We start from the raw sequence: 24,292 nt of genomic DNA, 5'->3' as shown, positions 1-24,292 counted from the left end.
ACATGAATGTTAACTGCTGTTGTATCCATTTCTTCTCTACTAGTCGACCGGCGGCGTAGCATACACCGCTATTTTGCAGGGCCGGCCATAGGCCACAGCAACCTATCCGACAGTCATTTTGGGGTGTCATTCAATATGGAAAACATGCATTAGCCGTAATTGTGTAATCTGGTGAAAGAAGCTTCTCGCACCTCAAACTAATGAAGAATTACTTTAGTTCAACAATTCTCGTAGATAGATTGAAACATTCATTAATTGTTGCTATTGAGCATTATCTATGTAGGAAATAAAATTTTCATGATACACTGTAAGACTTCACCACACGCAAGGCTAATAAAATTCGTGGGATAACTCTATCAGCAGAAATAAGAGAGTGATCTTTCCTTTACTTCTCGTTTAAACTCTTGAGTGAAGAAGAGAATTATATACATAGATTCTTACCATGTCCATGATATTGGGTAGACATTGAATGAGAATAACTTGCTCTCCATAGAGTACCACAGAGAATCCTATGCATTCCAGCACTCTTTGAGCATTAACATCTCCAACCACAAGCCTGGATGTCTTACTGACCTCTTTTTCTATCAGAGAATAGATCAAATCTTTAATTTAGAAGTTTAAACAAAACTGTTTCCAATCAGAAATATTATGCCGTTGTTTTTCAATCATTCGGTAAGAAATATTTTGTGTAGTACCAATAGGATGGACAGAATATAACATTACAGTAGGGCCCTCAATCTATGAAGAACAAAAGACTGAGAAAAAGGACCAAGCCTTACAAACAACCTCCAAGATACCTGCAGTCTAGTAGACAATACTGAAGGGTTACATCAGACAAAAATCATTTTAAAAAATGTAAGCAAACCTATGAAAAATAGGATGACAATTGGTCAAAGTCCAGGTGATTGAAAAACATACATAGCAATATAAATAACAGTAAATAATCAAATAATCCTATTCATTTTTTAGGAATATAGATTTTGATAAGGGAAAAAAAAAATCATTATTCTTCAGAAGTGACAAAGTATCCAGGTATAACTGGGTCTGCCTAGTCGCTTGTTATGCTACACTCCCCTTAATCTTCTGATATGAAGGCAATGTCTTATTATTAATTAAACATTTAAACTTTACAAGTTAAAACTCTACAGTCCATTTTAAATACAAAAGCAAATTTATCAAAAAAGAATTCCTTGGTATATTAAATAGATTCAACAATGTGTGTAAATAAATCACATTGCATTACACTGGATAGAATATTGTATTAGTAGCTGTAGAATACTTAGCTCCTTCAGTGCAAATTATTTTGATAGAAAAAAATGGAGTTTTCCAGGCTGAACAAAAATGAGCAAGGTGGGTAGTGTTACTCAAACTGATGTAGCTTTTTAATTTTATTATAAAATCTAACATATTTGACTTTATTTTTAAAGGAAAATGCGGAAAATAAAAAAATAAAGAGAGAAATAAAAAGTTTAACATTATAAAGATAGTGAAACTAATATTGTACTCCAAGTTACTCTCTGAGAATAGCCTGCACTCACCAGTGCTAGCGAAGTTACTCACTGAGAGTAACACCACACTGAAAAAGTTAATACATGTAAAAACAAAATCCTAAAAATACCTCACCATCAACAAACTGCAGCTGTTCTTGTCCAAGGTAACACAGGGCCAGCATGCGGACCAAGTTTCTGGACAGATATTTGGTGGCCAGCACTGGACCTAGTTTATGACACAGCCACTTGACAGAGTCACAAGCAACGTCTCTGATGTTGAAGATGCAGCCAGAGTTGTCTGATGTCAGGTGATGCATAAGATCCTCTGTCTCGCTGCGAACCATGTCTGAGGTTGACTTCCTGCCATCGACTCTATCCACATTTTCTGAAGGGCTGTCTTCTTTTTTAGTGTCCAAATGCTGATTGTCTCTAGCAAGCTTTTCTTTATTATCACCAGCTGAATCTGCATCTACTTTTACTGCAGCTTCTTTTGTACAAGTATTTTTGTCTAGATTTTCATTCAGAACAAAATTGCCTTCAGACTGGACAGGAAGACTTTTTGAAAAATGAGCATGCCTTGTTTGAGAACTTGGTTGATCTGAGAGAACACTTCTGCTTGACTTTGGTTCCAGTGTATCCTCCTTCTGAGAACTTTTTATCTTCTTTTCTATACCTTGTGCAGCTGAACTGGGAGCATCATTCTGATCATTCTCTTCAAAAACAATGTCAGTGTCTTCAAAGGGGTCAAGGTCAATACTCTGTAAGGGATTTCTTTTTTGTAAGATATTGGAAAGGCTGTGAATGGAATATTGGTCTTCACTGCTGTATCCAGAGGCTTTTGTTCTGCGGAGTTGGCTTACAGCTTCACTAATTACATCTTCTCCTTCCACACTGTCGATAGAAACCCTTTCCAAATCATCAGCTTGTTCTAAACTATCTTTTACTGTTACACCCTCTGTCTCTAACAAAACATGGCTGCCATCGAATGCTGTGGGATCTGTCAGAGAATCTAGGTTATCTTCATCTCTTCCCTCATAGTCTTCCACATTGTCCTCATCTACAGAGTCAATGTAATCCTGAACACCCTCAGTCCATGGAGTAGACTTGGCAATGTCTCGCTTTGTAGTAAAAATAGCATCTTGGTTTAAAGCTTCCATGAGTTCCTCTGAGTAGAACCTGTTGGCGATAGGAAAGTCCTTGTAGCCTGCCACAGCTTCAACAAGCAACGTTGAGAAATATGTTAGAAATGTTTTTAAACCTAGGCGTATGATAAGGTGAGTCAAGAAAGATCTGAAATTAGAGAAACAAAAACAAATTCATTTAAAATATTTAGAATTCAAAGTGATTAATAGTTCAGCTGAGCTTTTGTCTAATAAGACACCATATTTGTTTTCTTAATTTAAGAAAAAAAGATTTTTAGGTCCTTATGCTTGAACTGCCTCCAAATAGGATTCAAACCAAGGACTTTTGTATAAGACATCTGCAAATAAATGACCAGCCAACAACACTTACAAAAATTAGTAAAATGGTTGAAAGTTGTTTTTATGAAGTACTTTACTTTTGATATTTTATGTCATTGGTCTTTTAATTGTATCCATGGGAAACAATTAAAAATGATGTCCCATGGAGTGACACATATTAAATAATAGTGTCTGATATGAATTATGATTGAATTATAAAGAAATTATCCTTAAATATCTGAATTAAGCAAAATGTTTAACTAGAAATAACTTTAAAAATTTATTTTTATGTGAACAAAAAGCATATTAATTTTTACATTTGGATTCATCCCTAAACTACTGCAAGACCTTGTATAAGAAACAAATATTATAAGCTTTAAATGAAATTTTACATCCCAGTTACCAATGAAAATAGTTTGAAGAGAGACAGAGTCTTAGTTTGTTGGCTTTGAGATCAATTCATGTGCAAGTATCATATTTTCTAATACAAGCTCAAATACATAAGAGGTTTTTAAAAAGCAGAGTGAACTTAACAAATAACATAATTGTAGCAAAATAATAATCAAAGTCACATCTATAGCTAACAAACTTGTAAGATTAGCATTAATCAACCCAGATAAGCTAATTAAAAATGAAAAATTAAATTTTTAGGTACTGGTATGTGTCACAAGTATTTTAAGCTATGTGACTGTGAGTCCTTATATTCATGTACATTATTGCTAGCTTGCCTGTGTAGAGTTTTGCTTGGTCTGTGATTCAACTATAGGTACATTAAGAAGCTATTTATGATATACCAACAAAGTCCAATGTCAGCAGACGTGAAGTTTATTTCTTCAATATAATAGAATACAAGCACAACTACATGATGAATATTATAATCCAACAAAAACCATGGAATATTATCCTCAAACATATACATTTTCAGACAAGTCCTCTTAAAACACATGTCCACTCTCTACTAGGACTTAAGGTTCACTGACTCAAAATCTTCCCATCAATCTCACAGTATATTCCAGTGTTTTCATGAAGTCTCATTAATTAGCTTCAATAATTTTTGTCCCTACTAAATTTGATTACAAACTGAAATACAAAACAGGACCCTAACCTGTGGTAAAGTTTAATATGCTTGGCTGATGAGATTTCTCCAGAATAAAGAGCAGTCAAGGAAGGCAAAAACTGTTTGGTGGACTCTTCTGGACCAAGTTCTCTGGTGACTACATTGAACAGTGACCAGGCTGCATGGACTGTGGTGAATTCATTTTGTAATAAATCCTGGATGTAAGGTAAGACTAAACCCATACCTTCTGATCCAAGATAACTTTGATGGCGCCATAAAAACATATCCAGTATGGGAACCTGTGATTAAAAGAAAAGTATCGGGAATAAATTAGAATCTTCATTTGCAATGTAAGTTAAGGGAATTAGGAAATTTAATATAAGCAATCACACTGTTTGCAAAAACCAAAAGACAGGCGCCCCAAAAGCAGATGAATACTGTGTTTTGATGACAGAGGCAGATTTACAACAGCTAAAAGTCGAGGCATGGAGACGTAAAGCACAGATTAGATCAGCTTGGAGAGATGTGCTAAAGCACAGGATAGATCAGCTTGGAGAGATGTGCTAAAGCACAGGTTAGATCAGCTTGGAGAGATGTGCTAAAGCACAGGATAGATCAGCTTGGAGAGATGTGCTAAAGCACAGGATAGATCAGCTTGGAGAGATGTGCTAAAGCACAGGATAGATCAGCTTGGAGAGATGTGCTAAAGCACAGAATAGATCAGCTTGGAGAGATGTGCTAAAGCACAGGATAGATCAGCTTGGAGAGATGTGCTAAAGCACAGGATAAATCAGCTTGGAGAGATGTGCTAAAGCAGGCCAGGGCCCTTCATGAGCTGTAGCACCACCGGGATGGATGAATGAATCACACTGTTTACAATTTTTTCTAAAAAAAAATGTTAAAATAAATGATAGATATTACAAATATTTTACATGACAACTTTGTACAGTTGCTCATGTATCATTGACGACGAAAAATGAGTAATTAGTCTGTAAAAAGTAATTAATATTTCATTGAAAAAAAAAAACTGTAAGCAAAAGATACACTATTTTTTAGCAGCTGATGCCAAGAACATAAACTGAAAAAGGCTCAAAACTTACACCCAATACAAATAAATAATTAAAATAATTATTTTTTCCACAAAAAATATTTAAAAAAAATGTTGAAAAAAATTTCCTTTGTGGATCACCTTTTCTCTCTCCAGCTGTTTAATTCTGTTTGTTTTTTCCCCTAAAGGCATCCAACTCATCTTCAGCTGCTCAATCTCCAATTGTTTGCCTTCAATTTGACTCAGACAAGAATACAGCTCACTAAAGTAGGATGGGTAAGGGATCAGGTCTGAGTAGGATTGAATCAACAAGCTGGGGGTTGGCGGTGGACTGCCATCAGGAAATATGGCTTGTAATACAAACTTTTTATCCGGTGTCACTTCTAGACTTTCAAACATGTCCATCACAAATTTCTGAAGAGGTCTGGAAATAAAAATGCCTATAATTTAATGTGAAAGTGCAGTAATCCTTACATTACACTACAAACTTCCCAAATAATCATCAGAATATTATTTTATATTTAATTTAGTTTTTAAAATTCTTTATATATATATATATATATATATATATATATAAATAAACATGAGTGATAGATGACATATTGATACTAGAAGAATTGTTTTAGATGTGATTGAAGTGATAAGCAAGAGATAGCAGTATGAGCTGTCTGGAGTTAAGAGCTATCCTTTGTGCTACCAGTTACCAGTGAGCTAGATTAAGGACCTGGAGCAACACTGGGAAGTGTGTGATTGGTCAGTATTAAGGATTGGGTTGAATAGGACTGGTGGAACTAACGACAATACTCCATGTGTATTGATGGCTGAAGTCACTGTCTGTGTGTTATGGAATTGTTAATAAACACATCATCTGATATTCAATTCCTATTCAATTCCTTTTGTATTTCTTTTGTTGAGTGCTTGTCTAAGTTTTATAACAATATATATATACCAATCATTTTATGGTGTTTCAACAAATCAATATATTTCAATTTAATATCCTATAAGTTTATAAAGAAACTAAATACATTAAAAACTTTAGGTTCACACAATCAGTAATGAAAATGAATCACTTACCTCTGAATTTCTGAATAATCAGGGGAAAGTATTTTCTTGATTGTCTTAAGTCTTTTCCACAAAGGTACCTGTGTGTCTTGCATGCGTAGCCTTGAATCAAGGAATATTTCACACACCAAACACAATAGAGTTACCATATCCTCAGTGACACCATCATCTTGATATTTTGGGGGCAATGGCGGCTGGTATAAAAGAAGTGAAATGATTAAAATGTCCAATCCAAGAGGGAAAAATGATCTATAGTTTGAATTAAAGCATAGGCAAAATGTGACGCATATTTCCTGATAAATTTTTGTATTCTTCCTTCTTATATAGGACTATGTGTTGGGGTGTTTATAATGGAATATAATTATGTAATTCAAGGCAATTCATTTTCTAATAAGCTAACATGTTTTATTATGAAAATCAGCATATATAAAATACAGTGGTAAAGATATACATGTTGACCAAATTAATAGTTTTATATGTTAAATTAGATTTACCTGAAATAGAAATAATCAAACTTATGAAAGAAATGATAGGAAGTCTTTCTTTTTTTATTTTGTGCATGTCTTTAGCTGAACAATCAAAATGTGCTTTTCAAAAAGTCCACAAAAAAGACAATTTTAACATACTTTACATAGCAGAATTCACCATAGCAACACATTTTACTGAGGTTGAGGAGGGCACATTTGTAATGCCTTTAAAATACAGTCCATTGCTAAGTAAAGTTAAAAATAAAATTGAAACCTTGGGTGCTGGGAAATGTGTTCTTGTCGAGTGCAGGGCCTTGGCTTTAAATTCCTGCAGGGTTTCACATTGCTCTAGTTCAGTGGTTGGGTTATAGTTTCTAGGCAAATGAATTGTTGCCTGGTTGATTCTCCCAGCCTCTGACATTTCACTAGCAACAAGCCAAAAATAAATCACCCAGCAATTACAAATATGTTATAAGAAAAGTTACACATTTACCAAAATTCACAATATTGATAAACTATCGCTTAATGTAACTAATTTCATTAACAAAGTAATAAGCCAGTCATTTTTTCTATAATACTTACCTCAATTCAGATCCTTGAGAGTCTTTTTGCACTTCTGGTAATCCATATGTTAGTAGCTTATTAAAAAAAATAATGAAATAAATATTACTTAAAGTAATAAAAAAGTCAGTTTTGTTTCATAAATTCAGAAAATTCAATGTTCAAGAGAAAAAAATCTCCAAGCCTAGCTCTTGGATTTGACTCATTTATACTATAAAAAAAAAACAGAATGAATTTCTTCTAAAAAGAGACTTTTTAACATAGAAGGAACTGCACAAGTGATCAAAATATTCTTTACTAAAAATTTTAAAAAAAAAATAATTCTTTAAGTATAGAATTACTAAGTGACTTTTGAGATTTTTTTAATGTCATCTTTTCAAGAGAAATATATATAAAACAAAAACTCAACTAACTTGAGAATTGAGTAAAACTCTAGTAATCTGAGGCACCATGGAGGCTGTTGCAGTTTTCTGAGGTTCTCTCTGGGGGTGGGGTTGTGCGAAAAGTTGCATAGCTCCATAGGGAATAAGGTAAGTGTGTTGATCCACCAGGTGGAGATGAACATTCTTAGCTTTCACAGCAGCAGTTCCACTAAGCTAGTTTTATATAAAAAAAAATATATGGTGTCAAATGTAGACTTAATAATTACTAGGTCAAGCAAGTATTAAAAGTATGTATTCCTACCATGCTAGAGTGCTACTCTATATATATTATACATTTAAGAAAAGTCTACATTTTAGAAATACTTTTGTGCGACTCCACTTTAAACACTCATGCCACCTATATGAAACAGTTAAGAAATTTCTTTGTTATTTTTAATGCTAGTAACTAGTTCACTCCAGACAAACTGTAAACCTAAATTGTTTAATTGAGCTAATGCAAGTTTGAAGCAAGATCTGCATTTATTTTTCTCTTGCACAGAATGCCCATGTCCCAGAAAACAACAACTAGATTAAAAAAAAAAGTATTTATAGATTATATGCTCTTGTACAATAATCTATGTTTAAACCATCTTGAATGAAAAGCTGTGTCTGTACCTTATAACCAAAAGTTAGATCAATCCAATGATGAAGGTTGGTACTGACATAATCACATTCCAGGGCTGCTAAATGTCGGATGACAAAGTCTAATGCATTTTTGCTCCATGGGGGAATCTCTAAGTCTGGAAGATCTTCATGAATAGAGTCAAAAATGGTTGGGTCTGTGAAGAATTCTGGGATGCATTCATCTGGAGTCCAATCTTGCAAACGTTGCATACTCAGTGGGTATTCATGGGGAACCCATTTTGATCGCACATGAGCACAGAGAATACTTTTAGATGTGCGTCTCGCTTTATAAACATAATACGTAATATCTGAAAGAATATCACTCACATGATGAGGAACATGTGCCATAGTTTCTGAGAACTCTCCCATCCCTGAGTAAGTAAAATCAAGTTGATTGTCACCTTTATTTAGCCTAAACTTTGACTTTTTGAGATCCCTATAACCTGAATCTGGTGAAGAAAAATCCAAAACCCACGGAAGTACTGGATGGTTATTGGGGTCACCCATTTGTCTTCCAGCTAGATGGTTCAGAATCATCAAGTATTGAAAGTTGTTGATCTGACGATGAACCCAGGCCTCAACTATAGAGTCTAACATCGTGATTTCAAAATTTTTATACTGCTGGGCTTTCATAAAATCACAGGCTGCTTGAAACATTTTTTCTTGATTTGTTGTTCCATTGGGACTCTTAAAAAAAAACAAAAAAAAACCGCAATAAATTTCTATATCAATAGAAAGGTCTTTAGAAAAATATCTGAAACAATATACTATCCTTTTTTATTTTCTTTCTTTTTTTCATTCTTTTAAAAAACTAATGTTTAAAGACAAACATAGTTTATTGAAAACTATTTCAAATAAACAAACCATTACATGGTATGTTTTAACAATATCAAAAACATTTTTTTTCCCAAAACTTTGATATGACTTTGGTTAATAAATTTAATTTATACATTTAATGAAAATAAAAATACAGGTTTATAAGGCATGTTACCTGTTGATATGATGAAGTATAATTCTCATTGAAGAGAGATAAAAAATGTAATTTGTGACTAGCATCAGGTGAATTGGCAGTTAAATATAATGACCCTGAAAGAGAATCTGGACTGGACAAGTTGGTATTGACAGCTTTAAGATTAGAAATCCTTGGACAGGTGACACGCAACCACATATTTTTGTCCATAACAATATCACTGAGTCGTATATCTCCCATTCGAAGACCATGATTGTGCAAGGACTGCATCACATGAAGCAGCTGATAAAATATAAACAGTGGCTTGGCATGGCATGTGTCAAGTATGGACGGGCTATAACTGATGGCGTTGCGTAGGACAAACTGGTAATAGGGCTGAATGACAAAGAAGCAATGCTCTGTCTCAATAACTGCATGAACAGGAACAATGCCATGGCATAAGGGGGCATCTGTTACAGTGTAAAAGCTGCCTGGTCTACTGCTGCTGCCTGTGCAAATAGAGTCTGCGGAGCAAATGCTGCTGGTAGTTGATCTTGAAATGTCTGTGTCAAGAGATGGCTGGAGGTTGATGTACACTAATGGGTTCAGTCTTCGGAGAAGTTTTCTCACTAACTCTGTAAACTAAAGAGACAAACATAATTTAAATAATCTATGCAAATAATAAACTTAATGTCATAATATCATGGATTTACAATCGATACTATGTTTTTTCTTCAATACAAACCCCAAATATTTGAAATGGATCAAGACAGCTATATATATACCAAATGTAGTTGTGGGTAAGAACAAGATCCAATAAATGCTATAATATTTACTAAGTACTTAAGAATGACATTTGCTGGTGGAGATCTTTTAAATCTTTGTTCTGGCCACATAACATTTTTGTTGATAGCAAAAAAAGTATTTCAAAAGGACACTGAATCTTTATTCCTCATAAAAACTTACTTACTGTTAAACTTTCTTTTTTTGATGAATAAAACTGAGCTCCATTAGTTAACGTACTCTGAGCTTGTATCCATAAGTTGGTCATATTTTCTTTAGTTATATGAGACATGAACTCATACAGACTGCCGCATGCCCACTGCTTTTGTAGACATTGGCCAGGTAAACTTTAAAAAAAAAAAAACATTTATAAATAAATAAATAGGGTTATTTTGTTGAAAGTAAGCAAAAATAATTAAATTTTATGAGCTTGTCTTTGTTTTGTATGAATGTTTTTTTTCCTACCAAATATTTTATTTTAGCCTTTTAAAGTCAATTCCATTACAAATCTTAAATTTATAAACGCTTATTATAAATATATATGTATGTCAGGAGACCAATTAAGTTTTAAGTCTCTAATTAACATCCACAACTAGATTAGCACAAACATTTGGGATATTATTATCTTCTTTAAAAAAAACAAAACATTGATAATTTATAATATAAGATGCAAAGATATTTAGAAAACTTTTGTGTTTTGTTTATTCTAACACTAGCATTTAAATTGCAAGCAGCTAAAGGGACAAAAAAATTACATACACAGTTATCAAAATTCTCAAATATTAAGTAACAAATATACCAGTATTGTATAATTTGAGCTTCAACATCTAACCTTTCATAAAGCTCATCTGACTTCAGAATAGTTTTTACTGTAATCCTAACCCATGGGGTTGGTATCTTGTCACATGATCGAGAAAGATATCTCTCTGCCAAACATGTTTCAATTGAGTCTGCACCAGAAACAGCAATAATCTGACCTCTCTGTATATTTCTGAGCCATTCTTCATTCACCTAAAAAATGAGAAGAAAATTCAACATATATATATATATATATATATATATATATATATATATATATATATATATATATATATATTCTCTTGCAAATTTAAATGAAATGAGTTTTCAAAGTCAATGTTACAAAACTAAAGCACTTTTACAACAGGTAACTTAAAATATGGCTCCTTCTATCTCAAAAGGCAATGGATGTGCCCAGATAAATCACTGATTTCATTTTTTAAGTCTGGGCAGAACTAAACAAGACGATTCTTGAACTGCAAAGTTTGCCACAGCTCATGCAAGGGGTATCTGTAAGGCCGCTTTCTTTTTCATCTTTTGTCTAAATCCACTTCATTTCTTTTCCTTTCTGTTTTGTACCAGCACACAGTCTGCCCCCATGATGAGCAAATCTTGCATGATTTCCTCCCACATACTTTCATTGATGCTTCTATTCCCTCAGATCTCACTTGTAGACATAACTTGGGCGGCCGTTGAGTCTGAATCCCTCCACAAGCTTGGCATAAAGAATGTCCTTAGGAATTCTTTCATCTCTGGGTGACATTTCCAAGCTAACGTAGTACTCTGAGTAAAAAAAAAAAAATCATACATACAGAGTGTATTGTCCAATTTCAAAACTTCCTGATTGGAAAAATGATCCTTCGAGGAGATGCATGCCCTCACTACAGCAAAGCAAAATTCTTTTATAAGAAAATCTAGATTTTGTAGTTCAGAAGTTAAATATAGTCTAGTAAGCCATTTAAATTATCAAATAAATATATATTGACTTTAAGACTTTAGTAATAGGAAGATAATTATTCTTACAAAATATGACCCTAATAAAAATAATAACATGACATAAAGACAAGTTATTTGTTTAAATATACTTTTATAGAATTTAGAAATATTTTAGATCTAGATTGATGTATACTAGATAGGTCTAGATTCTACACCTAACATTTTAACTAGTCTATAGTCTAGAAAATTTACGAAACTAGCCCTAGGACAACTAAGACTAGGTCTACATGAGTCATGGCATAGAGGCATAGATCATCATAGAATAGTTCTAGACATTCTAGATCTAGCACTATCAAAAGTACCACAGTACCTTCAAAAATATAGATTATAATTAAGACCTATGACTATGATTATCATAAGTTGTCAAAATAATAAATATATCTAGATCTATATCTATTCTATCAGTACTATTTATTAATTAATGAGTATTATTATTATCTAGAATCTAGTCTACATCTAGAATTCTAGATTCTAGACTCATCGAGATCCAGTCTAGTGACTAAAAGTACTAAAGTTCTAGGCCTAGATAAACTATTTAATTTTATTAAGATTATGATATGAAATATCATATTAATATAATATTAGAATCTATATATATATATTTAATATATATATATGAATTTATGATTAAATTATCATTATTTTAGACTCATTTCCCATTCGGGCCATTGCTTACAATGCACACTGATCTATCGGATGAAATAGGCTGACAAAGTTTATTAGGAATAAGCAGCTCCTCGTTAATATTCTTGATGATATTGGGTGGTTTATGTGGGTCATACATGGCATATGACAAATAACGTCTTTGTAGAAAGAACCTTTATTTATCATACTAGGTCTCTATCTCGAACGAAATGCTTAGCTAGGATGCGAATCAAATTGTTTGTTGACGGAAGTAGAATGTTCCAGTGGGAGTAACCTAGACTAAAGTAAAACTTAATTTTCAAAAGAACACACACTACATTTGATCTTTCATTTTAAAAGAATCAAGAGCCAAATCTAATATTAAATATATTTTTCTTAGCAAAACTACTCAACCTAAATCCGCATTTATTTTAAATATTATCCAAAGAAGGATCTGAAATTAGATATATAACTACTATTAACTGATATTCTAGATACATCTATGATCTAGATGATAGATCTAAATCTATTCTAGTAACGTAGTCCAATTCAAAAGTGAGTTAGAGCTCAACAGGCCTTGATTTGACTTACAAATTCTAAGTTTCCTGGTTTATTTTGAATTATCCTTAGACTTAGAAAAAAAAAACACTGCCACCATGCGTAGGTCTACTATTACTAGAAATATCTAGTCTATATCTAGTAAAATTCAACAAAAAAGATATTAGACACTAGATCTAGATTATATGTCTAGAATTATTTAAAAATAAATTTATTATAATAATAATCTGAAAGTAATGTAGACTTTCTTTACTATGACGTCTATCATAAACAATAAAAAAAATATTATTTATTATAAAACATAAACTGATAATCATAAATGACATAAACTTAAACATTCTAATTCTGTTATGAGTAGTATTAGATCTAGATCTAGTAAGTATGAGTATGAGTTCCTCTTCCTAGTCCTAGGGTTACGACTATATTTTTTGATTGACTAAGTCTATACTAATGAGCCCGGCAATATTTATTCTGTTTTTCGAGCTGATTTATTTGATTTATAAGCCAAGTTGTTTGATTCCATACAAAAAAAAAAATTAATAGGGTGTCCGAATTAAATTACGATTTTCTTACCAAAATTTATTTCGGACAGCCAGTTTTGGACATCAATGTTAATGATCTTATATTATTATATTTGTTCATTTGTTGTTGTTTTTTTTAATAGAGAATAAATGGGCAAATGTTTGGAGTGAGATTGGTACATTGAATGAAGTTAAATGCTTAGATCTAGACCTACTAGATAGATCTAGATTTATATAGAGAATTCAGTTAGGCAAGAATGACTTCTATCCTAACCTGTACTATACTACAAAAGATCATCTGTATTAGAAATGTATTAAATTAATAAACAAAAAACACAAACATTCAACACACATCTAATCATGCAAACATAAAATAAGTCTAAAAGTCGGTACAGAAGTCAGTATCCCAGTGACCTAATTTTGGTAGAATAAGTGTGTTCATATTTTTATTTTTTGTGTTCGTATTTATGCATCATTTGGAAACATCTTAATGATTTCATGTGAGGGGCTATGCATGGGGATCTTAAAATTTAGTTAATGTTAATATAGAATTAAAATCTGAGTTTATTGATGCCTAAATATAGAGACTGTCCGAAATAAATTATGATGTCCGGAATCAAATAATGTGGGTCAAATTTGTCAGAATTAAATGAAAACACACAGCCTCTTTGACCTTAAATATAATAAAATAACAAATATAGGTTAGGGGTACAAATATAAGTAGTCATCCTTATTCTCCTTTAACTAAAGAAGATTTTGATACTTCATTTTCTTTTCTATGTCGAACCATTGTAAAATAATGCACTGTCAAAGTCAAACTTTCAAATTTGGGCCTATAGCCTACTATAGGTGTCCGAATAGCATAAACTACTCTATGTAGTAAAGTATTTTCGCTAACCGTATTTTCTCATGTACCAACTACAACTGTTCCAGACCCAACACTGACAAATAAACCAACTGTTGAACTCTGAACAAGCTTCTACTTTATCAACTGAAGTTCAACTGATGCCAAACCTGATGAGCCTATTATAAGTGGACAACAATCTAAAGAAACTGTTACTGATTCTTTTGGTTTTTCATCTGAATCAATTATTTATGATACTGAGGATAAACAGAATTATAACTTGAGACAAGAGGAATGTACTCCTAGGAAGAAGAAATTAAAAAAAAAGAATTTCTTATTTGTCACAGTTAAAGATAAAGAACAATGCAAAAAAAAATATTGCTGGCTATAAAACCAAAGTAAAACATTTACCTAACTTAGAGTGTTATATAGAGAGAATATAGAATATACTTAGAGGCCCTTACTCTACTCAGGAAGGCAAAAATTGAAAATGCAAAGATACTATCTGGAAAAGATGTTTATTTAAAAATGAAAAGCTTATATAATAGAGAAAGACAAAAAAAATAGAGATTGGTTGAGCAAATCCAAAGAGACTTCATATCTACTAAAACAACTGGAAGAGAAGAATGAAAGAATTTAACAACTTGAACATGACTATTTACTTTTAGAGGAAAAATGTAATGAAGAAAAATGACTCATTGCCAAGAAAAACAAAAAAAAAGTTACAGCTGTGCAATGCGCCTTCTTGTTTATGAGGCTATAGATAGTGAAGTTTCAACAGGTTACATTCCTACTATAATAAGCTTATGGGAATCACAGCTGGCTCTCTACCTCAGAGGAGTTCTGCAGAGGAAATGGAGAGGGAATTTGGTGTGATTGGACAATATCAGGCAGCAGAAGTAGCAATGTCAACACAAAATTTAACCCTTGGATTTGATGCCACTACACAATGCCATTCACATTACTACGAAAAATGATTGGTTATGTTTTTGCACTGGATGCGTTAAATGGTGGGACAGCAGAAGATTATGAGCAGCATATTACTTCCACAGTTGATAACTTAGCACACCTCTATGCTGACTGCAAGAAGCTAGATTATGAATCATGTAGAGAGACAATAATTAAAAACATCTCCAACACAATGAGTGATCGAGCAGCAGTCAACTATCCAACAATAAGAATAGTGTGTGATATATGGCAGAAACCTTTGAATGAGCTGAAATGCAATCTTCACCCCCTGGACACTATTGCAAGTAGATGCAAAACTGAACTAAAAACTATGGAGACAGAGATGAGATGACTGATACATCTGTAGACCAAATATATGATTTACTTGCTGGCAAAGCATCTGGCAGACATATGTAATACATGGCATGACAATGGACCTGTCATTTACTTAGGAAGATAGATCCTTAAAAATATGTTGTGGCATATTGGAAAGAGGAAGATGATAATAGCTTAGCAGAAGAATATATTTCCAAACTCTCGTTAGCATGCGATGTTGTTTTTAAGGACCTTATAATGTTTTAAATGTAAATACTTTAAAAATACTGAAATATTACCAGTGCCACCAGCGCTTTGTATATATATTTCAATTTCAAGTTTATAAAACTATTTATTTATGAAAATGTGCCAAGGTCACATTTAAATTTTGAAACATTATTTTGCCCTCTTAATTCCAACTAATAATGTTTACATGTAATTATTGGCACTTTTTTTAATTATTGGGTCTTATCAAACATCAAAGTAATGACTGACTTATTTAAACTTTAATAACAAAAAATTGTTCATGCACTAAAATTCTGATTCTAAAAGTAATAAAAATAGTTTAAAATTAAAGATTGATGTCATATAATGCTATAAAGAACATGTTTAAAATGTCTTAAAATTTGAATTAAAAATATTAAATAGTAAGAAAGATTTACATGCTTTAATAACAGAATGTCAAAATCAGAAACCAAAAATACAAAGATAAAGAAGGACAAAAAATCAATTTAAACCAAAAATCATAACTTCTCTTCTATTTGAAATAAAAACATAATATTTTTTTTGTTGAAGTATTTAAGTCTAAAAATTGAAGGGAGAGTTATTTAAAAAAATAATTAAAACATAAAAGGATTTATTTACAATAAATAGATATTAATTTTATGCACACTCTAAGCTTTAACTTTAATTTGATATATATTCTGTTAGTATATAAGTAGAAAACTTTTGTCACAACATTCCATTGACCTTAATGTTAAGCCAAAACGCATTTTTTAAAAAATCATATTTTTTAAACCGTAGGTCCTACAAAAATAGTGTATATATCATTAGAAAGCTCTTATCAAGTGCTTTAATGAGATATTAATTAATAAAAAAAAAAATTAAAATTTTTCAAAATTTTGGTAACATCCTTAACTCTATAGTCTCTAGACAGTTTAAGTTTAGTCTGTTTAGCTTCCACTCCCAGCCAGACTTCAGGCTTAGACTAAGACTTAAGACTCAGTTAGACTTAGACTATTTAGTAATTAACTTACTACTTAGAGTTAGAGTGGCTTAGACTATATTAATAGAGTCTAGGTCTATTTTTTTTTTACTCTATACAAAATAATGCTAAATCTATGATCTACTTCTCTAGAGTGACTAAAGTAGTAAAGACTGAGTTTAGTAAAGCTAACTAATCTAGATCTATAATATTAATTAATAGTTTATAGTGACATAGTCTAATAAGACTAATAGTAATAGATCTAGATCTATATCTATACTTATATACTATATAGACCGGTTCTAGTCATTTACATCTAATAGTCTAATGAACAGGTTAAACCCTTCTGCTGCAATTTTTATGTTTGCATATATATATATATATATATAATAAACTAAAACAAGCAACAAAAAAAAACTTTTTAAAAAGTTTATATAACAAAGCTATCATTATTATATATAATAAAGAAAAAAAAACACATTTATTACTCTGTCTTTCAATTATTCAATGCTGCAATATTTATCTCCCTTTTTATTAGCCAAAATTAATTAATTACCACTAATTAAATTTTGATTGTTTTCTTTTTTTTTTTAATTCATGTGTTGTCATTGCCTCTTTTGTGTCTATTTAAACACACAGAAGAAACACTGTGCAGAATATATTTTTCTTGAGTTTAATATAAATAATTCAATAAAACAATTTCACCAGTGATGAACAAATGTACATTAAACATAAATCACATGTATGCCTACCAATAGAATAATAACTTTAATAACATACTAATAATAAATGAAGCACAGTGAAGATACTGATGATCAAAAACTACTATCAATAAAAATGACCACTGAACAAAGACCTTGATACATAGCTTTCCTTTCCTTATATAGTCTTCTAAAAAGACTTTTCTGGATAGTTACATAATTATTGACTCTTTTCTATGAGCCTTCTTAACCTTCGATTCTTTTTTGAAGTCTTTCTAAATATCTAAATATCAAGCTCTTTGAAACTATTCAGTCTAACTATAAACTCAAGATGGCTGCCTGGTCGTGCGGTTTGCGCGCTGGACTGTCGTTCGGATTTATCGATGGTCAAGGGTTCAAACCCTGCCCGCTCCCATCCCCCGTCGTCCTGCGGGAGGTTTGGACTAGGAAGTAAACTATCTTCAACTCTAAAGGAACATCCGAAACATGTAAAACATTTTACAAAACAAAACTCAATATCTTGACCCATATTTTCCATCAGGGTTTTTACAAAGCTTATATCAACTCAGTCTGTCTGTCTGGGTGGAATCACAAATTTATTATTGTTAGTCTAGATCTACTAAAAATTAATTACATGATTGATTCGAAATAATTCATGCTATTTCACTTACTTTGTCTTGTAAAAAGTTTTTTTTTTGTTTTACATATGTTCTATGTGACCTATTAACCTGATCAGTTTTCATTTATATGCTTGATTAACTGCTATGTTTGTGTTTTATCATCATGTTTTTTTTTAAATATCATTTTTATTATTTTTTAAAATATTATTAGTCTAACAGATACAATAATGAGTGATTCAATTAGAAAGAAGTTCCAGTCACTTGGTCCACCAAGTGATTGTAAATTATTTCTGTCAAATCTAAAGAAGGTTGGTATACTTTTTTAACTACATATTTATTTTTTTCATGTTACCAAATGTTTGTTGTTGTTGCTTTGTTATTTTAAAAATGTTTTTAATAGGCTCTTTTTAATTTTTTCAATTTTTTTCTTTCTTTCTTAACCATGTCACTTAAATCCAAATTTTATTTTGTCTATTGTTCTTATAGTAGCCTCAATGATATTGGATAGTGTGAACAGTTGAACTAAATCTTTATCTTTCAGATTCTTGAAGAGGTTATTGCTTTAGATGACATAAATATAAAGAAAAATTGTCTTCATAAATTAGTTGAACTTTATTTGGAATGTCCTTCAAAATTCCCTGTCAAGCGCCTTATGGCCAGGTAAGCTGTTTCTTGATACATTGTATACATTTAATAATACAATTTCTCTTTTGAGAGCTTCACTACAGATCTTTTAGCCACTTTTTTCTTAAATGTTATTGATTAGAAATGTATAACCATTAAATAATCTACTAGTAGACTATTACATTTATTTAAAACTGAAAATACTTTTAAGTTTTAATTAATTTCACAAAATGAAAATGTGAAAAGATATGTGTAATTTTAAGTAATGTAATTTAAAAAAAACAACAATTCCTTCTTATGCTCAAATAATTAAGTTAACTAAAAAGTTCCCCTTACAGACCTTGGAATCTATAGGGCAGATGATGTAAAGGTCATGAGTTTCTGTGGCCACTGTCAACAAGGGTTTCATGTAGCCAGCATAATGACCAAATGCCTTTACTTTTCCCAAACTAATGTCAGGTACCCATTTAAGGTGGGTGTACTCACATGCGCCCTAAAGATCCAAAAATAAAAAAGCTGTCTTCATCAGGATTCAAACCTGGGAGCCTCCAGTTCAGAAGCCAAGTGCTTTACCACTCAGCCACCATACCTCTTTAGTAAACTAACATTCAAATTTATTTGTCTGTGAAAAAAAAAGAGGGAAATTAAGCAAGTATGCAGATTAAATCCAAGACATTTGCATAATTAGCATCATTTTCCAACTTAGCTAACCAGTCTTACTATTATGTGCCAAAATAAATTATTCATATTTTTTTACTTGTGGTTTTGATTTTTTAACTTATAGTTTTGAGTATTTGACTTATGGTTCTGGCTGGGACAAAAAATAGGAATTGAAAAATATTTATTTCACTAATCTAGATTTAAAAAAAAAGAAGTACAACTCTGTAATATTGTCTTTGATGATGTATTTCTTCCTTCTGAGTCTGTTGGATTGTTTAACAATTTGCTAACCTTTTCACCCTTTTACAAAGGCCAAATAAAAATACATCTCTTATGATAAAATCTTTTTTAATATTATAATTATGTCAAACGCTTAGTTCATTCACTTTTTACTTGACTTCTGCTTCAGTTTTTTCCAAAACCTTGTTGGGGAATTCAGTGACTATGTCGAAGTTACACTTTGTGAAGAGCTGATTAGACATTTTAGTCTTCCGACATTTCACTGTGACTCATTGCAGAGAGTCAGACATTTAGTAGATACTGTTGGATCTCTGCTTGAAAACTTTAAAATGGGTAATATATATACATTTTTTTTATAGCTGTATCTTATTGTAGCTACTTTATATACTGTAAGTGATCTAAGGGTTTAAACTGATTTATAGCTACAGTTCTTTGTAAACAAATGTATTTTATTTTTTAGCATTTAGTTTCTTAAAATCAAGATCATCAAGTAGAACAAACTAGATAATTTTGTGAAAGATGAATTTGCTAAAGAAAAAAATGTCTAAACTTTTTTAAAAAGAAATATAGAAAAGTTTTTCTTTCATTTACAGACAATGTGTTTCATTAGTGGTCATTGTATGGACAAAATTTGAGTTGTGATTCTGATGTTTTTCTGTCTTGCATATATCTGATAAACTAACTGCCCTAGTGAAAATATGTTCATTCTAGAATTGTAGCAACAGCTTTTTATAAACTTACAAAAGCATTTGAGTATGCATATTGTACTCACATATACATTAACATTTTTTTTTAAAAGATGAAAAAAATAGTATAAAAATGAAAAGAACCTTTGATTTCTTTCATTGTGTTCAATATAGTTGCAGCAACTAGTTTTGCTCGATTGAAACTGTGCCCCACTTGTTTTATGTGTTTAACTTGTGTTTGAATCAAAACTACTAATAGCATTATGTTATCTGATTATCTTGGGATTGTTTCTTATTTTTAGTTCATAGGAGCAATATCTACTCTGATTTGTTTAGTTTTTTTATTCAAAAAAATAAAATTATGACTTTTTTTTCCCAACAAAGTCTTTTAATTATAGATCAGAGCTATTTAGGTGTGAGGTTTTGTTTTTTTTGGAATGTCATTTGGAACTCCTAATATCACCATTATTACTTGTACATGTTTTTGTGGACATTTTTGTGCACACTTTATTTAAAAAAATTTTTTTTTTGTTTTCAGGAGAAAAGTGTATTAATTTAATATCTATGCAAGGTATGATTTTTTTTTTTTTTTTTTTTTTAGAAAGAGTAATATAATATAGTAGTCATTATTTCGTATTGCTTTTTAGTTGTTAGTGTTATGGTAAATATTTGATATGAAAATTAGACTCAATGACATTGTAAAGACTTATCAATATATTTGTGTGCTTTACAGTCCTGAAGTATTTGGTACAGGCAGAGACTTTCTTTCTGTCCCAAATCCAGTAAGTTAATCTCAGCAAATTTTGTCTACACTAAATCATTGTCACAAGCATTTTTTTCCAATGATAATAAAAATATTTTTTGTTCTGTCTTGTTTGTTATTAGTACATTAAATTATCACTAATGAGTGCTGTTTTTTTTTCATTTCAATAACTCTTGTACTACAGTACACTACATTCACTAATTTTCACCTACAAATACATAATAAGAACTGAGATGTTTTGTAATTTGATCTTCAAGTGAAGAGAAGTTTAATTGTCTGGTATTTGTTTTCTTTTTTTGTTTTAAAGAAGTGACATGGCCATAGTTCTATTGCACCAAACAATGCAACACTGTCATGTGACCATACAGACCATCAATCTAGTCCTGCAGAAGACAGTCTCACTCATTGCCAAACAGCTTCTGGAGGAGCCAAGTTTGATGAGTTCGATGCTAGATTTTGACCTGCAAATCTTAAACAATGGTTGGAAGCGTGACTTACTTCTTTTAAAAAATAATAATTAAAATAAGTGATATACTTTTATAACAATTTAATTTCAAATCAATCATTGATTTGTTTTTCTACAATCATAATTTTTTTTTAACTTAAATTTTGTTTTGTAGCTGTTTGACTTAATGGTGTTTGTGTATTTCTATTGATAGTGAATAGTTTACTTAGTCCAACTTTTCTCCCTGTATTTCCTATTCCTAACAGAGACATTTCTCTTGGACTGTAGATGTTGTTGTTCAATGAATGCTGTTCTCTTGCTGCAGCTAGCAGTGCCATCTGGTTTATCCTCCAATGAGCAAGTGAGCTAATTTTGAATGCATCTCTTTGCTTATGGTATATTATTGTGAAACTACCAATGCGTTTTTTTGTTGTATTTTTTTGCTGTTGTTACTAAAATAACTTTCTATTCTTTATTCCTTTACAGATTGCTTCCCTTTTGTTCCCTAAAGCTTTTGGAGAACTTGTACCAGCAAAGATAAGCTGGGTGACTGAGTCTCAGGCTGCATCACTCAACATGGACAACCTATCTATTTTATCTTATCTGGCTATGTCTTTTGGCTACATTGCCATGGTATCAGAAACGGCCATCAGAACAAATATGTCAGATGGGCATAACTTTTATTTAGATTGTCTTTTGCCCAATTTGCTTGAACATGGGAAGAGGTATGAATAAATAGATATGAGCTCTTTATTTTATCAGCTGGTATTTGATTTAAACAAAATTCTTTCTTGATTCTTAGTAATCCTACTAATATTATTGTATTGTTTTGTTTTGAGACTTGATAGATTAAATAGGTTAACATTTTAAGAAGGAAGGGTTACTTATTGGTGAGGATATGTGAAACCAATACTTTTATTTTTAGGTGTCTTTATATTTTAGAGCTGGTTATGTTAAGAAATTTGTTTTAAAAAATTGTTTTAATTAGTTATTATTGGGACACAACTATTTGTAACAACTTTGAAAAAAAAAATGCTTTTGTATAATGTAACTTTCATCCCATAGTGTGCACAGTACGCTGTTGTCTCCTCTGTGGACATGTTTGGGGGGGTATCCATTAGAGGGTTTTTGTGCTGCTCTTAGGTGCTCAGATGACATAACTCAGTTGAACTCGGAATTTAAACTTGAGCACTCTTGATAGATAACGAAGCATTTTATAACATATTTTCATATGTGTTATTGTTAAGAATTATTACATAAATGTAGTAATCAACAGATTCATAGTTCCATAGTCTTGTAATGTTTTAACTCATTTCAATAACCAACGTGCAGCAAGAGATGTCAGAAATTATGGCCAATATTTATAATGCTATGTTATTGCTATTGATATGAATCATAATGTTTTGGTTATACATTTACTGTGACAATCTACATGATTATTTTACAAAAGAGTTAAGATACAACTTACTTGGTGTAAATGTCTGACTTATTTTCTTCTGTCTAGATGTAATGACACTGCCAGCAAATCTCTCTTTGGCAAAACTATTAGTCTCTGGAGCTCAAGGCTTCAGTAAGTTTTAATTTTAAGCAATAATTTTCTTACTTTGTTTATTAAAATTGTTATTTTTACAATTTAATTAAATTATAATTCAACTCTGTTGATGAAATCTTATTAGACATAAGATTAATGTAAACATAACTTTTTTGCTCTGAAGAATTTTTTATTTAAAAATAATTTATGCAGAAATAAAACTTAATTTAAACAAAAAATTAAATTAAGCTATCTTGATACAAAATTATTTACTGACCAGCCTTCAAACTAAATAATTCTCTTTGTTGATAGAAAAGTCAATTAGAAATTCAGGAATTTTCTGTTTTGGAAATTGGCCTGTTTGCTAGAGTTGTTACTGCATTGGGTGGTGTGTAAGCATGGTAGATAAGTTTTTGTATTCATTTTTCTGCCAATTCAGATAAAGATAAGTGTATTAATCAAGTAAAAATTTTGATTGAATTTCAGCATGTGCCTTGGTGACAGTCTTTGTGAGACTTTGGTGAATACATTGAGTAATGAGACCAGGATCTTGGAGAGTTTACTGGACTATGTTTGGACACACTGGGAGGATCAACTGGATGTAGGTTATATCATTTATTTACGTGCCAAAATACTTAATTTAACTTATAAGAATGTTTATTTTTTGAGGTTGAACTAAATATCTTAAGTTTGGATCAACTCTGCTTGCTGTATCAACAACATTTCCACTTGTATTTCTAACAAGGTGATCAGACAAAGTGCCAAGTCTGTGTTTGAAAATGTTTTGAAGATTCACATCAAGATTGCACACAGTGAGTTACTTCATCTCTAAGCAGTAACAATAAATACTCAGAATTAGTTATTACTTAATCATAATGTAAAAATAAGTTGAAACCACAAATGCAAAATCAACATTTTAATCCATTAAATAATGTCTGGAGTACTCAACTTGCTTACACTTACTAACCAAATTACAGCTTAAGATCTTTTGATCATACTCAAAATTCGGATAAAACAAAATGGTTTTAAGTGCATCTAAAAATGTCTAAAATAATTCCTACCTTAAAATGTTTTTTCTTGAAAATGAATTTGTAGGTGATGCAGAGCCAGACCTATTTATTGCCACCATCATGGAACATTTGTTCTCTGTCAGCTGGACTTGCAAGGGGAAATTTAGTGCATTGACCACTTGTGTACGTTTGCTTGGTGCCAGGCAGGTGTTGTCCCTTAGATCAAAGCTGCCCTCAGAGATTGTGGATCAGTTAGAGGAGCAAGCACTGGCTTGTTATGT

The 24,292-nt window shown here is 31.4% G+C and overlaps 2 protein-coding genes across 3 annotated transcripts in view; one reads left to right on the top strand and one right to left on the bottom strand.

Moving 5' to 3' along the window:
• Positions 1 to 12,626, bottom strand: part of LOC106056969 (WD repeat-containing protein 81-like) — a 32,299-nt gene extending 19,673 nt beyond the window's left edge. Inside the window, exons 1-13 of the mRNA XM_056024829.1 lie at positions 12,394 to 12,626; positions 10,756 to 10,934; positions 10,111 to 10,270; positions 9,183 to 9,782; positions 8,183 to 8,878; positions 7,559 to 7,741; positions 7,167 to 7,222; positions 6,859 to 7,009; positions 6,130 to 6,311; positions 5,197 to 5,479; positions 4,056 to 4,306; positions 1,624 to 2,780; positions 442 to 581 (exon numbers count right to left, since the gene is read on the bottom strand). Coding sequence (XP_055880804.1) covers positions 442 to 581; positions 1,624 to 2,780; positions 4,056 to 4,306; positions 5,197 to 5,479; positions 6,130 to 6,311; positions 6,859 to 7,009; positions 7,167 to 7,222; positions 7,559 to 7,741; positions 8,183 to 8,878; positions 9,183 to 9,782; positions 10,111 to 10,270; positions 10,756 to 10,934; positions 12,394 to 12,501 — 4,146 coding nt within the window. The 5' untranslated portion in view covers positions 12,502 to 12,626. The remainder of the gene's footprint in view (positions 1 to 441; positions 582 to 1,623; positions 2,781 to 4,055; positions 4,307 to 5,196; positions 5,480 to 6,129; positions 6,312 to 6,858; positions 7,010 to 7,166; positions 7,223 to 7,558; positions 7,742 to 8,182; positions 8,879 to 9,182; positions 9,783 to 10,110; positions 10,271 to 10,755; positions 10,935 to 12,393) is intronic.
• Positions 12,627 to 12,953: 327 nt separating this feature from the next.
• Positions 12,954 to 24,292, top strand: part of LOC106056962 (thyroid adenoma-associated protein homolog) — a 37,614-nt gene continuing 26,275 nt past the window's right edge. The window contains exons 1-13 of one of the 2 annotated variants that reach the window (XM_056024826.1): positions 12,954 to 13,001; positions 18,264 to 18,360; positions 18,594 to 18,712; positions 19,746 to 19,909; positions 20,801 to 20,833; positions 20,996 to 21,044; positions 21,333 to 21,505; positions 21,737 to 21,831; positions 21,957 to 22,195; positions 22,975 to 23,040; positions 23,488 to 23,602; positions 23,747 to 23,813; positions 24,097 to 24,290. In XM_056024826.1, coding sequence (XP_055880801.1) covers positions 18,280 to 18,360; positions 18,594 to 18,712; positions 19,746 to 19,909; positions 20,801 to 20,833; positions 20,996 to 21,044; positions 21,333 to 21,505; positions 21,737 to 21,831; positions 21,957 to 22,195; positions 22,975 to 23,040; positions 23,488 to 23,602; positions 23,747 to 23,813; positions 24,097 to 24,290 — 1,395 coding nt within the window. In that variant the 5' untranslated portion in view covers positions 12,954 to 13,001; positions 18,264 to 18,279. Of the gene's footprint in view, positions 13,002 to 13,212; positions 13,275 to 18,263; positions 18,361 to 18,593; positions 18,713 to 19,745; positions 19,910 to 20,800; positions 20,834 to 20,995; positions 21,045 to 21,332; positions 21,506 to 21,736; positions 21,832 to 21,956; positions 22,196 to 22,974; positions 23,041 to 23,487; positions 23,603 to 23,746; positions 23,814 to 24,096; positions 24,291 to 24,292 lie in introns of those variants that run through there. The other variant, XM_056024827.1, reaches the window with a different exon arrangement.

Source organism: Biomphalaria glabrata, chromosome 3 (genome assembly GCF_947242115.1).
Source record: "Biomphalaria glabrata chromosome 3, xgBioGlab47.1, whole genome shotgun sequence".
NCBI lineage: Eukaryota > Metazoa > Mollusca > Gastropoda > Planorbidae > Biomphalaria > Biomphalaria glabrata.
The sequence above is the reverse complement of the archived record's forward strand: the minus strand, read 5'-3'. Positions and strand labels throughout refer to the sequence as shown.